The 15,893-nt window shown below is 48.9% G+C and overlaps 3 protein-coding genes across 3 annotated transcripts; 1 reads left to right on the top strand and 2 right to left on the bottom strand.

The window, feature by feature from the left end:
* Positions 1-833: 833 nt before the first annotated feature.
* Positions 834-4,836, top strand: N7455_002084 (putative ABC efflux transporter; the record flags this gene model as incomplete). The annotated part of the gene is made up of 2 exons (XM_065604220.1): positions 834-4,110; positions 4,163-4,836. The coding sequence occupies 2 exons, from the start codon at positions 834-836 to the stop codon at positions 4,834-4,836; spliced, it is 3,951 nt and encodes a 1,316-aa protein (XP_065462711.1).
* Positions 4,837-9,470: 4,634 nt separating this feature from the next.
* On the bottom strand, positions 9,471-10,016 carry N7455_002083 (putative extracellular thaumatin domain protein; the record flags this gene model as incomplete). The annotated part of the gene is made up of 1 exon (XM_040951945.1): positions 9,471-10,016. One exon carries the CDS (start codon positions 10,014-10,016, stop codon positions 9,471-9,473), a length of 546 nt encoding a protein of 181 aa, XP_040818621.1.
* Positions 10,017-12,170: 2,154 nt separating this feature from the next.
* On the bottom strand, positions 12,171-15,419 carry N7455_002082 (Sec23/Sec24 family protein; the record flags this gene model as incomplete). The annotated part of the gene is made up of 5 exons (XM_040951415.2): positions 12,171-12,994; positions 13,053-13,490; positions 13,547-13,887; positions 13,938-14,035; positions 14,085-15,419. 5 exons carry the CDS (start codon positions 15,417-15,419, stop codon positions 12,171-12,173), a joined length of 3,036 nt encoding a protein of 1,011 aa, XP_040817549.2.
* Positions 15,420-15,893: the final 474 nt, after the last annotated feature.

Genomic DNA, 15,893 nt, shown 5'->3' with positions numbered 1-15,893 from the left:
CTTGTTATTTGATTTTAGGTGATTGTATATATTCAGATTTTCCTTGGGGTTTCTTGCGTGGCCGAATAGGAATTGGGTCTTCATCCTTGTACAGTATCGGATTTGTCTATTTCTTTCAAGTGTATTGGGGAGGATCACAGAGTCTAGACTTGGATCTCTTGCATCTCCTTACTGTATTTCTTTGTTCTTTTTACTGGCTGTTCTAGGAATATCCTTGACTATAATGCAGTCAGATTAGTGCTTTTACGCATGACTGTATATCCGGGGTTATAAACACGAGAAGTTAGGACTTCTAAGAGGGCACTCGCCTCAAACATATTTGTGTTCTTAGGTATCTTTGTACGTATTATTTGAATATCAACCTGTTCGATTTTACAATATACTACCTATGTGTACTATGTAACTCTTGTGACTCTTGTGATGCACCTATAACAGGTGGCCCCCACGTCCGACAGCTCCTCGCTTAGGCAAGGACCACGTTGCTGCGGGGTGACAGACCAATCGCATTAAAAAAATTCGGAGGCTAAGTATAGTCCGGGGTAAGTCCGAGGGTAAGGAGAATTAATTTGCTCGGACTGTTCTAGGTGAATTACAAGGATCTGATGTCCAATTAGCCTTTGCAGACTCGAGCCGTCCCAGAATTCGATTTTCTTTTGGGAAAATCCGGGGATCATCATCCTGCAGTCATCCCGCCCCATCCACCCCATCCTTGTTGACTCGAGTCCACCTGCATACAGTAGCATATCCGAACAGGGAAGTCTTACTTGTACGGGGGAGATGACCTGCTACATGACTCGCGCCCATCCAATCTCGCTACGCTGGCAAAATCCACCATGGAAAAAGACGAGATCATCACCGAATTGAGCGCAAAGCAAACGGGTCTCCCTGCTGATGTGCGAGACACTGCATACAACCTCACTCTGCGCGCAGTAAATCCAGTATGCATCAAAGTCCGCAACCTATCCCTCGAAGTCAACACCACCCCACCAATATGGGAGACTTCACCATCACAGATCTGGCAGCGCTTGCGGGGTCAAAGGCCCTCAAAAACCAGCAAGACAGTCCTGGACAATGTATCCGCCTATATGCCAAGCGGAAGCTTGACGGCCATTATCGGAAGCAGTGGCTCAGGCAAGACCTCCCTACTCAACCTAATGGCCAACCGAATGAGTCTCTCCCGAGCAAACACATGCGGAACAACGACTTTTAACGACAACCCCGACATCGCGCGCATCCGTAGTGCCTACGTCATGCAAGAAGATGTCCTCATTCCAACGCTAACAGTCCGCGAGACCCTGCGGTACTCCGCAGACCTCCGCCTCCCGCCACCAACAACTCCAGCGGAGCGCCATGCAATCGTGGAACAGGTCATCCTCGAACTAGGCCTAAAAGAATGCGCTGACACCTGCATCGGAACGACAGCCCATAAGGGCTGCAGTGGCGGCGAGAAAAGACGCACCAGTATCGGCGTGCAGCTCCTGGCGAATCCATCTGTGCTTTTCTGCGACGAGCCTACCACCGGTTTGGATGCTACCAGTGCGTTCCAGATTATCAGGACACTAAAGCGTCTTGCGCTGGATGGGAGGACGGTTGTTGTCTCGATCCATGCGCCGCGCTCTGAGATATGGAGTCTTTTTGATAACCTTGTGCTATTGGCAAGGGGAGCTGCGGTTTATAGTGGCTCGGTGGAAGGGTCCTTGACGCACTTCGAGGAGAGCGGACATATTCTCCCGCCGTTCGTCAACCCGGCAGAGTTTTTGATCGACCTTGCTGCGATTGATAACCGGACGGAGGCGCTTGAGGCTGCTTCGAATCTTCGGGTTGAGCGGCTTAGGGAGGTGTGGCGGTCGAAGCTGACTGTAACCACAGAGACAGAGGCAGAGGGCAAAAGAGAAGAGGAGACACCGAAAGCCGAGGTCGGGAGCTTGGAGGCCGGAGCTACGAAGCAGGTCTCATTTCGTCGGCAGTTCCGCGTCTTGACATCTCGCACTTTCAAGACTACCATTCGTGACCCGATGGGTGTCGCTGGCAGTCTTCTTGAAGCCGTTGGAATGGCTGTCATCAATGGTTGGATCTTCCTGCGGCTTGACGAAAGTCAGGCAGGGATTCGCTCGCGGGAGGGCAGTCTATACACTGCTAGTAGCTTAAACGGCTATCTCATTCTGCTATATGAGACCTATCGGCTGACTATTGATATTCGCCTGTTTGACCGTGAACGCAACGAGGGGGTGGTTAGTGTGCCGGCTTTCCTTCTCAGTCGACGGGCAGCTCGGCTACCATTAGAGGACCTTCCCGTGCCGTTGATTTTCTCTCTCATCTTCTACTTCATGGTGGGATATCGTCTGGATGCGGGTCAGTTTTTTATCTTCTTCGTCCTTTCCCTGCTCACGCACTACATTGCCGTAACATTTGCTGCAGTGGCCATTGGTGTAGCGCGGAGTTTCCCTGGAGCTAGTCTGGTGGCAAACCTATCCTTCACGCTACAATCCTTTGCGTGTGGATACTTTGTCCAGTCTAACCAGATCCCAGTCTATGTGAGGTGGTTGAAGTGGTGTGCCTACACCTTCTACATTTTTGGGGCTCTATGTGCAAACGAGTTTATCGGACCTAATGGGTCAGAACTCGGGCATTTATATGCCTGTCCATATTCCGATGACCCTCTAGACCCGGCCTGCAAGCAATACACTGGGCGCTATATTATGGAAAGCCTAGGAATGCCGTCCCACTGGATCTGGCGGCCTATTGTGGTGTTAGTTGCGTTTGCCGTTGCCCACTATCTCTTTGCCGGTCTGTTACTCCAATACAACCGCTTCGCCATAGATGTTGCTCAAGCACGAAGAACCGAAGGAGACCCAACTAGTGGAAAGTCTAAGCTCGCTATCCGCCCAACAGAAGAGACGCGCAAAGTGGCAATATCGCTTAACAAGTATGGTTTGGATATTCGAAAGAGACAACACCCCTGGGAAACCGCGAGCATATTACAGATCCTGCGACCCATTACCGCTGAGTTTCAGTCGGGAGAGCTGAACATTATCATGGGCCCATCTGGAAGCGGCAAAACATCGCTACTCAATTCCATAGCCCACAGATTACACGGTTCCGTAGGGACACAATACCGCGTCCATGGCAACATGTTATACAACGGTGCTGTACCATCAGAGAGTGTGATCCGCTCAGTGACATCCTTCGTAACGCAAGACGACGATGCATTGATGCCCTCACTAACCGTCCGCGAGAGTCTACGATTCGCCGCAGGTCTGCGCCTCCCAATCTGGATGACACGCGAAGAAAAGAACCGACGCGCAGAAGAGATCCTCTTTAAAATGGGGCTAAAGGAATGCGCCGACAACCTCATCGGCAGCGACCTCATCAAAGGCATCAGCGGCGGCGAGAAGCGACGCGTAACAATCGCAATCCAAATCCTCACAGACCCTAAAGTCCTCCTCCTCGACGAACCAACCTCCGGCCTCGACGCCTTCACAGCAATGTCCATCATCGAACTCCTTCACAGCCTCGCCGCCGAAGGCCGCACTCTAATCCTTACCCTCCACCAATCCCGCTCAGACCTCTTCACCCACTTCTCCCAAGTCCTCCTCCTGGCCCGTGGCGGCTACCCCGTCTACGCAGGCCCTGGAGCGAAAATGCTCGGGCACTTCGCCAAGCAGGGCCACGAATGTCCGCGCACAACCAACCCAGCAGACTTCGTCCTGGATCTCATCACGGTCGATCTCCAGCAAGCAGACCGTGAACTCGTCACGCGTGAGCGTGTGAAGGGCCTCATTTCCTGCTGGCAAGATAGCCCTCTCGAGTTAGGGCTAGACCGGCAGACGTCGCAGATTGCCACACCCGCAGAACTAGGAAGTCTCAAGCGCCAGATGCTTCCATTCCGAGTGACGTTCCCACTGGTATTGCACCGCTCCGTAATCAATTTCTGGCGCCAGCCGCCGCTGGTTATGGCGCGGTCGATGCAGATTCCAGGGATCGCGATTATCATGGCACTTTTCTTTGCGCCGCTGAAGAATGATTATGCGGCTGTGCAATCACGTATGGGGTTCATTCAGGAGTTTGCAGCGTTGTACTTTGTTGGCAAGTTTTCTCCATTCTTTTCCGGTTCTCTTCACTGGACATCATTTTTATATAAACATACTAATCTCCTAAATAGGTATGCTCCAAAATATCGCAATTTACCCCAGCGAACGTGATGTCTTCTACCGAGAAGAAGCAGACAACTGCTACACAGCATCAACATTCATCCTCAGCTACACCGCAATCGAAATCCCCTTCGAAATAATCTCATCACTGATCTTCGGCGCCTTGGCTGCCTTCGCAGACAACCTACAACGCACCGTAACGATGTTCCTCATCAGTGCATTCAACTGTTTCTGCATAATCAGCTGCGGCGAGTCCGTCGGTATAATGTTCTGCACATTGTTCTCGCACGTTGGCTTCGCCGTCAATGTGACGTCTATCCTACTCTCCATCTCGACAATCCTCGGCGGCGTCATGAGTCTGAATGTCCACAATGTGCTACAGGCACTGAACCATCTCTCGCCGATTAAGTATGCCATTGCTAATCTGGCGCCGTATTCAATGCATGGTCAGGTGTTTCATTGCTCTGATTCTCAGAGGCTTGCTAGTGGGAGTTGTCCTGTTGATTCCGGTGAGCAAGTGCTTAAGCTCTACAATTTGGATAAGAGTGGGCCGATGAATGTCATGGCGTTGGGTGTTTGCACGATCATATATCGGGTTGTTGCTTATGCGTTTATCAAGGCTATGAGATCGCATAGGTTCATGGAGCGGTGGAGGGAGTGGCGGGCTCAGAGGAAGGCTAGATAGATCTGGATTTTCCTTTTTTTGTGAATATTATCTGTTGTTTAGTTGAGATAACATTTCACTTGCGGTTTGTTTTATTTTCAGATATTTGTGCTACATTCAACCATTCTGATAATGAAAGTCTTAGGAAAGTGTACACACTTCTGAGATTGACATAGCGAGCATTGTGTCTCTGTATATATCTTTGTGTATAAACAAACAAACATTGGAAAGTGCGAGAGACAGGAAAGAGCAACCGAATACTAATATCCTCAACAGCAGGTGGCTTGCACATGTGTATGAGGGAAGTGCCAAAGATCTTCCACTGCCTGGACTGCTTTGGTTTGACTCCGGTCGTTCTTGCATGCATCCCTTATTTCCCTTATTTCCCTTCTTTTTTCCCTTCTTCGTCTTTTTTTCCTATTCTTCATTGAACAAAAATGTTAGAGCCTTAGGTCACAGTTGATGCCTGAGGCAGCTACACTCACTTAACGTAATCGGTAAGCGAGCCGGCCATGTAAGCCAGCCGGCCACCCAGCCTAATATATTAATTTTAAATGCATTTATCTCAACCACAACGCCATTAAATTAATTCAACTAGCTGGTTTCTCTATCTGGACATGTCTCTCTTCTATGCCCTGGCAATCTACATATTCCACATGCTCGCCCGGCCCGTACAGATTGTTGTAAACCTTGCGAAACCTGCTCACGATAGGTATTGATACGCATTACTTGGGTCTCAAATGGCTCTGCACGTAGCTCACGAACCTCCTGGACTGAGAGATCCCCTTCGTGGACGATAGTCCTAGTAGACCGAGTCCGTTTTTGCTTCTGCTTCTCGTTGGCGGCGCGTAAATCGCCAACTTCCTTCTCAAGAAATGCGGCGGATTGCATAGTGATTTGGCATGCCTTTAAAACCTGGTTTATAGCGGAATTGAGAGGACTTGGGGGGCTCCTTGATCTTGTACGAAGCAATGCTTTAATTGACGAAGCTTGCTTTTGTAATTGGATGTAATTCGAGGGCGTTTTCGGGTCCCAATCGCTTCCCCTACTCGGAGGGGGGGTAGGGGTTCGAAGACGAATATTTAGCTTTGAGATCACTCGATCAGGCGCAAATGGTATTAAACCAGCGGCTCTAAAGCTATTTTTAATCGTCTCTGATTTAAAAGCTTCAATTCGTGCGAGGGGGTATGCTTCGAGGAAGTCAAGTTTATCAATATGATTGATCCCGCTCCGCATCTTCATCTCAACCATCCGGCTATATAATCGTTTTAATACCGCAAAACAGCCGATATCAAGAGGTTGTAAAAGATGAGATGAATGCGCTGGCATACAGATTGGTATAACCTTATTTTGCTCACAAATCTCGTCGAATTTCGGGGTTAAATGGCTTCCATGCCCATCAAGTATTAAGAGCCGATATATCCCCTTCGTACGCGAAGAAGTCGTCGGAATAAAGAGCTTTTTAAGCCAGCGAAGTCCAATTTCATCAGAAGTCCAACCGTTCGGACTAACTTCAAATCGCCAATCTTCCGGGAGGCCGTCAAACCATGATTCAATAAAGACTTTGCCTTTAAAAATAATACACGGAGGGAGGGCCCAACCCGAAGCATTTATACATTCGATAGCAGTCACCCATTCACGATTTCCAGGTTGTAAAAGCGAGCGCCGACCGTAATATTCACTCCTCGTAATCACTTTCGCCGTAGAGATCAATCCCATCGCAAAACCCGTCTCATCAAAGTTATAAACGTCGTCGGGATCGATTCCAAATTGAAGAATTGTTTTTTGGACAAGATCAAACCACTCTCCAATAACTTTCGGGTCTTCGCATTTCGCACGCTCATAATTATAGCGTCTCGAGAATCGGGAGGAGAGGAGAGGATGCCGTTTCACAAAGTTATATACCCATTTCTCGCCAACCGAAATAACCGGGGTAGTTCCACGTTTTTCGAGAAGAAGATTCGCCATTTCTCGAACAGTAGAAGGACGGGGGGGAGCTCCACGTAGATCCATAGAAAGAATCCATTTTTCAAGAGATTCCTCCTCGATTTCCGTCAATTTAGATGAATTTGCGCGAGAAATCGCGCGATTTTGGTGGCCCCGTAATCGGTCTTGAAGCGTTGAACGTGGTATATTAAAACGGCGCGCCACTTCGCGAATTGAAGAGATTTCTTTATTCTTGAAAGCCTGGATAGCTAACAGAATCCTACCCTCTTGCTCTATTGAATTTCTAGAGGATTGGGAGCGAATTGGTGGCATAGTGGGTGGTTGAACTAACTAAGTGCTAAATCATGGACGCGTTTTGGGTTGGGTGGCCGGCTGGCTTACATGGCCGGCTCGCTTACCGATTACGTTAGTATGTCGATGGCTCTTTCCTTCCTTTGTTCCCTAATGCCCTTTCACGCTCAATATCACACAATATACTGATAACTCCGATTTATGGACAGTCCATACAAAGGCTGTATTTTATGCTACTTTGGACACAACACCTCAATTTCGGGGAACGAACCATTCCCTCCGAAGGTGAACACCTCGGCTGGTACTTTGACTGCCCTCAGACATGCCATGGATATAAACCATGGATATGCTTTTAATCCTATTCTGGTTGTCTCTAGATCCAACAAGCCATATTCTTTCTTAAGATCGGCAATAATGAAACTTAAATCCAGATCTACTTGGTGCCTCTAAATGTCGAGGTCTAGATGCCTTGGCTTCCAACCATTACACCAAAAATAACGGCGACAAAGAAAGTCTATGCTATTCATCACTTTGGATGCCGAGACATCCAGTTTGAATGGAGACAACACTGGCTATTCAAATGTGGAGGTTACTGACACATGTTCACGTGATCATATATACAAGTCATTGGGCACCAAGGTCTACGATATGTACATTCCACACCGCAAAGAAAAGCACACTGTTGACAAATATGGAAAGTTAAAGCAGTGTCAAATATGACCTGCCCCGTTGGTACTCGACGGTGAAGCCCGTGAGTCACAGTTCTACCCGAGAGCACCCGGTCTACCCAACAGGGCAAGCCATAACAGGCAACATTAAATTCCCCTTGAATGCTAAATACATTCTACTGTGCTGTTCAATGAGAATAGAGTTGACAAGGATTGATCTCCACTCTTTAACAATGGTTCTAGACTGCGCAACCAAGAATTAAGCCATGTGCCGAGTAAAAACCGGTAGTCTTGGCATGTGACGGAGAAAAGCCCTGGAGGGTTTGGAACGACTAAACGGCAAAAGAGTTGGAGAAATCTTTAAGCATATCCCCATCCATTGGATGGAATAACCTTAATAATCAGTTTCTTTCAACTTCCGGTTTATCCCCATTAGTTCATCCACAACATTTAACCGAAATGTTCCACGGTTGATGACGAATGGTTCACCCAGTTTATCAATATCGCCTCTCAATAGGAACAGTCCTGACAGACAGAGTCTGCTAAACGTGAATGGGTAACTCGGCATTTTTGAGTTATGTACCTGTCTATGGGTTATTGGTTATGGGTTATGTACCTGCCTCCCAGGATTCCATACCACGCACGTGTACCTGCGTTGTACAACATACTATGGAGCAATCTATAGCCCTATGACGAAAGTAATATAGTAAAAAACGCACACACTAAAACTTTGAATACTTTGTAATGACAACACCGTAAATCGTTGTTCAAGAGCGCAAAAGCGCAGATCAAAAGCCAAATTAATCACACCTCGGCCCTTTCAACGAAAAAGATCCAGCAAACCAGATCGAGGCTATGAGTCGGAAATCTCCAATCGAAAATATCGAAGCCACTTGACCCCTCAGTGGACACTTTGAACGCCATCCGCCCATCCGACTGGCGGAGGATCGACATTCTGTACAACGGGCTTGAGAGGTGGAGTCAGATCTGCGAATGGGAGATTTGTGTGTTGGGGTCTGTTAAGGGTCCCTGTCAATCACTTGTTCTAGAGCGTGATCATACTTGTTCTCGGTGTGTTAGGCAGAATCTTCTGTGGTTCCACTATTCCACTATTCTCTCTTCCTATGTTGGTGTAGAAAGTATGTGATCGTCTGTGGATTCGGGGATTTTACCGGTTTGTGCCTTTGCTCGTGGGTCTTTTCCAGGGCTTTTTTGCCTCCCAGGATTTTTCAAGTTTAGGTCCTTTTTTTTTTCCTTTTGCCTTGGCCAAATGGCTTAAGTGGTTTGAAGGCCAATGTAAAATGTAATACTAGATTTGAGAAAGCTTTTGGAAGTAAAGATCGTATATTTCGTGTAAATCTTCAAGATCTGATGATCATCTATCTATTCGCAAGTCTATTTCTATCCCCCCACCATATAACTCCCATTTTTCCGTATCCAATCCAAGTGTGGGGGGTATTTCTAAAAACCGTAAAAAATCATAGCTCGTGACGAGACATCCTGCCCCAGCGGGAATCAACCTGCTATAGATGGGGAGAAGACATGTCGAATCAACCGAACATGTTGCATAACCAAAAAAAATCACCAATCTCATCTCAAAAAAAGTCATCACCATCTAGGGTAATATGTGAAAGAAAGAAATCATCTGCCGGCTAGGGCTAGATGCGATGTGCGTGAAGAGGTATAAAAAGAAAGGATGCACGGTTCAACCGGCAAAACACAAAGGCACAGGACAGATATTGGACAAATCTAGGACTGGCCAATGTTCAGGTCAAGAGCAGTGTTGATGGGGCAGCCGTGGGTGGCATGGTCATCAGTGGGCTGGAGGTAAGCGGCAGAGCAAGCAGTGTCACCAGCTGTGCAAATGGCCGTGGGGCAAGTGGAAGTCTCATCAGAAGGAATGACAGAGAAGCCGAAGTCCGTGAACTTGTTGTTGCCAGCCTGCATGTCGATGCAAGACATGTCCCAGAAGATGGTGTCACCGGCCTCGGTGTACTCGAACTGGAGAACGTCGTTCTGCTCGGGGTCGAGGGCCAGCTTGATGGAGATGCCACCACCGTTGGGGTTGGTGCGCCATGTCTCGGAGTAGGTGCCACCGCCGCTAGTGATAGTCTGCATGGGGCCGACGTCTCCAGCAACGGACCAGGCGTAGACGTCCTGGGCGAGGTTGTTGGTGATCTTGACACCGCCGCCGTCACGGCGGACCATGCCTGAGCGGCGGACCATGTCCTGGGGAAGGGCCGAGACAATGGTGGAGAAGAGAGCGGCAAGGCCGAGAGTCTTGGTGAACATCATCTTGACAGGTGAGATGTTATAAGAGAATGATATAGTTGAGATTGTGATTTTTTAATCTGGTCGACAGATGTAAAGAATGCAACGAGAGTCAATCTCGAGATTGAAGAGAATGAATATAGAAAAAGAAGGAATGTACTGATTGTACTTTGTAGTGAGTGTGATGAAGAATAGAAATCTCCGAGGTGAACGAGGGGGTTTATATAGATTTTTGAAAGAGATGTATAAAGACCCTGAGAGATCCATCCAGGCACTGAAAGAAAACGTGTGAAGCCACCCCTGCCTCGAGCCATGGATCGGTTCAGGGAAATGTGGGTCAATGAAAAGGCAAAAGGCGAAAAGGCGAAAGAATAAAAAAAATTAAAATTAAAAAGAAATAAAATAAAACCGAAATTCGAGAAAGGGTGGAACCAAATCCAGAGCGTCTCGCCCCCCAGGAGTTTCTATCGAGCCCTTGAGAAAGCCCGGATCGGTGAACAATTAATTGGGTAGAATTCAACTGCAGTAGTATATATGAGATGTGTAAGATATATACTACATATCCTAAATTGTTCTGCGTATCTGCATCATCTGCATTGCTACCAGTTAGGGCATCACCGCTACCTGCACGTCGTATAGTTAGTTAACCTCTACTTTAACTACTATGCAGACCATAGTTTAAGCGTGTCGGTATAGAGATTTCTGCGTGCTTATACAGGCGACCACCTATAAAATTGCCCCACTGATCGCCTAAAAGCCCCAACTGACAGCGTGGCAATAGTGCCCACAACCCCTTGAACCCCACGTCATGGCCATCCGGCCGCCTCCGCGGGTTCTTCCAACCAGATGGAAGGAATCGCTAAAAATCTCTGAACCAGCAAAACTCTATGGCAAAGAACATGGGAGAAGCTCGGAAGCATGGCTACTCAGCCACTTATCTCCCATTTTTCGCCAGGAACCACTGGGGGTTTGGAGCTCGTTCTATGGATGTGTTGGCCACCACAAGACTTCTATCCCCTTCCTCGGATGACATTCGGGGAAATTATTGTAGAATCCCAAGAAAAATTCCAGAATCTAGAATTTTCAAGTCTAACAAGGTTTGCGGCAAATATTCTAAGGTTGGCAACTAATGAGTGCCGAGGGGAGAAGTTAAGGTGTGTGCTGTACTTTAACATCATAATGAGGCAAGTAGGATAGTACCAAGACAATTATATTGTACAATATACGCAGTATTCTAAAAGAATATCAATCGAGCCAATAATGATATATCCTACAGATTATTACTGCAATTACTGCAATTACCAATCCGACCGGCCTGGCTCTTCCATGTACTTTGTATGTCGATAATTCTTATACAAACTTATCCTTACTAGGTAGGTGAGAGCTGACAACTCCACTCAGACCCTCTTACATGAGAATACTATGTACAATATTGCCTAGAATGCCTAGAATACCTAGAATGTAGTGTTGGACTTGGTGTCAAAGACCCCGAGACCCTAAGCCAATGACATATTAGCAACACCCCGCTACTGTAGACGCCTCTGACGTTGATCTGGACCCTGGACAACTGAGCGTACCTGGCGATCGAGTCTGGATTCTTTTGGGCAAATATCATGTTCTGCATTGTACACAGAGTATTATGTTTCCTAATTTTTTTCTCTGATAGAATCATGTTACCCCAAATGATTCTAAATTAGGGCTCCTATCGTCTAGATCATTTGGCTTTGACCTGCTAAAGTCCGACTAAAACCACCTTGAAAAGGCCTTTGGCAATAGCTGTAGAATGGCATTTGCCATGTGCATGGAGATTGTGACACTAAGAACTCTCAATAATAATAATAAAAACTACCCCTGGTATACACAAATGATTTCTCCCATGTCTCACAATTATTCGGGGTTTTTTTCCCCTTAACTTCACACTTGAGCTCGGATGCTACTTCACTCCCATCAATGTGCCTCTGTAAGCCACTGAAGTCAGTGTCACAGTCACCGGTGGACCTTCCCAGTCTGGGTGGGACTAGGTAGCTGGACCCCGACCCCCATCAACGCCCCACCAATGAAGCCCCCTCCGCTTTCATTCTTGCAGCTTACACTGCAGTCTAGATCGCCAGGGGAACCAACCGGTAGGGAACGGTGCCTGAAAGGGAGGGGTTGGACGGAGGATCCCGGATCAGGTATCTACCAATATGGAGCGCGCATGGCTGACAAACTAGCCAATGCGCCCTCGCTGCCGTCCTCTTTCTTCCGGTGACCAGCCAACTCCAGGTTAATCTGACGGTGGATGTGCACCAGCCAGTCCACATAGCTCTGGGCCTCGTTATTCCGGTCCTCCAGCAGGAGTCGGGCGAACTCGTATTCAGCCCCATCCATGCCTTGTCGAGCCAGTTGGATCGTTACGGCCTTGGACCCGCGCACCGTCGACAGGTACTGCAGCAGATTACGCACCTGTGCGTTCAGGTGAGTCTCGAGCACAGGCAGGGACGAAGTGTTGGGGTTCAGGCCTTGGAGGGAGTCATGGCCCGGCCCGAATAAGTCTTCCAGTAAATTGGGTGAGACCTGCGCGTGCAGCCAGAGGATAATTGCCTGGCCGTTGTCCACGATGTAGACACCACCATCTTCAATACGAGAGAAGCTGGCTCGCAGGGAGGGCGGGATCTGGAGCTGTCCGTGCTCGTTCGCAAATCCATCTTCCGGCTGCATGTTGTGCACGGGGATAATGCGAGGGTAGAGGTACAAGGCCATCTCTGTGCAGCCCATTGCCCGGATCATGCGCATGTCATGCACCCGTCGGTCTGATGACTCGGGCCCGGCTTTGAATGCTCTCGACTTGACCAAGCTGAGCATGTACATCGAGAACTCCTTCAGATTCTCAGGTAGAACTAGCTGGCCGGGTGGGTGCGAGCCGGAGAAGATCTTGCGGTATCCGCTGAAGATATCGATTGTCTTCTCTGAGATATTGGATCGGATGTCCTTGAGGCTCTTATCCAAAGTTTTCGAGGCGGCTACAATGGTGGTATCAGTATACATAGTCAACGTCTTCTGGTAGATTATCCAACTTACCCTCTTTGGCAATAACCGATACCACGGCATCCTGGTCGACAAACTTCATCGTCTCCATGCCTCCTTCATTCACCGCCGCCACAACGTTGATACATCGGACACGGCGTTGACCATCTGCGGAAGTGTAAAGCAAAGCGGCCTGGAAGTGAGCATCCAGCTTGGGATCGAGTTTACCATCGTAGCTGAAGAGAACACCGATAGCCTTGTCGGCATCAACACCGGCAATCTCCAGATCAGCGCCGAGCGTGTGCTGGACAAAGTTTCCGTGGTAGGCGGACACTTGAAGTCCATTGGAGCATCGGACTTTCATCAGGGTTTGATATCCTGTCTCACGAGTGACGGCATGAGCGATTTCATTCCGTAACTTGAGGAGATCGCGTGGAGCATGGAAATTAGGGTAAAAGAATGTCTCGCCTCCGGTGAGACTAGAGACGTGTCCTATAAACCATGTTAGCCAATACTCTGTATGGGGCGCAATGACGCTTTCAACATACCAATTGTTGCCACATCGAGGTATGTGCCACCAGGGGCTGCCATGAACAGATCCAAGCCCACGCCAGCTTCGGCCAACTTGCTTGCCGTCTTCTTCCAAGCTGGGTTTTCCGTGGTGAAAAGTTTCCGTTCCGCATCCGTCCCAGCAAGTTTAGGATCTTCTCGGATCGCCAAGTGTCCCGGACCGCAGGTAGGTAGGCTAGCCACCGCGCAGACGATCTTGCCACCTGTAGCCTGCAGTGCGGAGAGCGCCGAGTTCAATGTCGGCAGCAAAGCCGACTCAGGGTTTTTGATAGAAGAGAAGATTTTGGGTATCCGACTGAGAAGAGAGGTGATCACAGACCTAAACATAGTTAGTGATCTGTAGTAGATCAGGAATAAGGGATCTCATACTTCGATTCATATGGGTCCACAAAGAGACCTTCGCTCAACGGAACAAATGGCTCATCCAAATCAGTCATAACCATCATTTGTGCTTGATCCAATGATGCCTGTGGACGTGTTAATAGACGAAAGCATAGCATAATGAGGAACACATACGCTCAGGTTGTAGAAGTGCACCTCCTTATCATACGTAACAATGCCGACCTTCGCTCCAGCGGGCAATTTCCGTGATGATTCATCGCCTTCGGCGCCCTCTGATGGTTCATCATCACCGTATAGAGCATCCTTGATACCTGCACAAACACCCTTGAGGAATCCCCGATGAACCGACTCCCGGCTGACATCGATCAAAAAGAGGGTTTGAAGGCCCACCGGCTCCTTGTTCCAGTATTCCTTCGGGACCGTGAACTCCACAGTTCCCATCAGCAATTCAGGGCGCTGCATGCGATCCACACGCGCACCAGATGGGTCCAGCGGCGCAAAGTATTCGGGAGGCGTATCGTTCGGGAACGTGCACATATTACAGACGAACTTGCTGCCGCCAGATCGGAAGGACATAAATGGGTTGATATATGTTCGGCATCGTCGGCATCGCGGGGGACCAACATCCCCGAAGTCCAGCACGGGGATCGGTTGTTCGCCGGGATCCAGAGGCGCGAGGGGCTGCAGGATCATACCCAATGGCAAGCCGGTCGAGGTAAGGAAGTCAGAGGCGGAGGGGATGTTATTGAGTGTTAAACGAGCGTATTTAGGAGAGGAGTTGCCTTGGTCCTGAGCCACAAACGGGATCGCCGCTGGTGGGGGGAGGTGTTGGTCCATTGTCGGGTAGACATGATTGAAATAGTACTGAGCGGGCAGGTCGCGCGATCGTGGGATGCTGGGAATATGCTCTGGGTCAATTCGGCCTGAAGTAGGGACAGAACCTGCACCAGTCTGCATTCCAGGTATCGCGGCGACAGACTGCCCAGATACCAACCCCACCGCCGGGGAAACTGGTCGATCAACATGTTGGTTCAAACCCGTGTTCAGGAACTGCGATTGTTGCTGTTGCTGCTGCGGTTGCTGCAAGCCCCCTTGGTCCATGCCAGTGTTGAATCCTTGCGCCGGGGGTGCTGCACTACCCCCAATATCGTGGTGAGCATGACGGTGCTTCTTCCGGTGTGCCCTGGCCCCCGTATCTGCTGCAATTCCCAAACCAGTCATCTGAGAGGCTAGACCTGCCATACCAGGATCTCCTGCTGCACCCATTGGTTGCTGTGGTGCATTGTATGCGATTCCGGGACTCGCCAAACCCGGTTGTTGTGGTGAGCCGTAGGCGGCCCACTGATTTGGCGCTGGGTTGGCGTAAGGCGCTCCTGGTTGTGGAGGCGCGGCGCCTGGAGGATACCCAGCTGGGTATTGCTGAGAGGGAGCCTGAGCCATGTATTGTGGATTGGAGGGGTCTTCGCTAGATCCCTGACCCATGGTGTTATACATTGAAGGGTCGGCCATGGTGGATCATGCCGCGGAGTGTGAAAAAGGCGAGAGAGGTCACACAAGGGTGGGATTGAGAGATGTAGAGAAAAGATACACAGTCTCAACAAATCATCACGGGAACAGAGTAAGGGAATCACGAATCACAAGAGACTCGTTGTTGACGATATACCGGATTGACCACCTAAACTCACTCGGATTTACGTACTTCCGAGGTTCTTCACGTGGGCCATCCCGCTGTCGTTCTGTACTTCTTCGTCTTCTTCTTCTTCCTCTGCCTTAAATGTTACTATTATTATAGAACACAGCATGCTCAAATGATTTTGAAATTGCGTTATCAACTTGCCAACTTGTCCTTTCTCAATAAAATGTAGTACGGCCTGCTATTCGTCACCCACTCTGCATAACTCCGTGTTAGAGAGGTAAACTAGAGCCGGAGACCATCCCACCTTCTGATCACTCCGAATACATTGTTGGCACACATGTCGACAT

Source organism: Penicillium solitum, assembly GCF_028829755.1.
Source record: "Penicillium solitum strain IBT 25940 chromosome Unknown utg000001l_segment0_segment0, whole genome shotgun sequence".
Taxonomy (NCBI): Eukaryota; Fungi; Ascomycota; class Eurotiomycetes; order Eurotiales; family Aspergillaceae; genus Penicillium; species Penicillium solitum.
The sequence above is the reverse complement of the archived record's forward strand: the minus strand, read 5'-3'. Positions and strand labels throughout refer to the sequence as shown.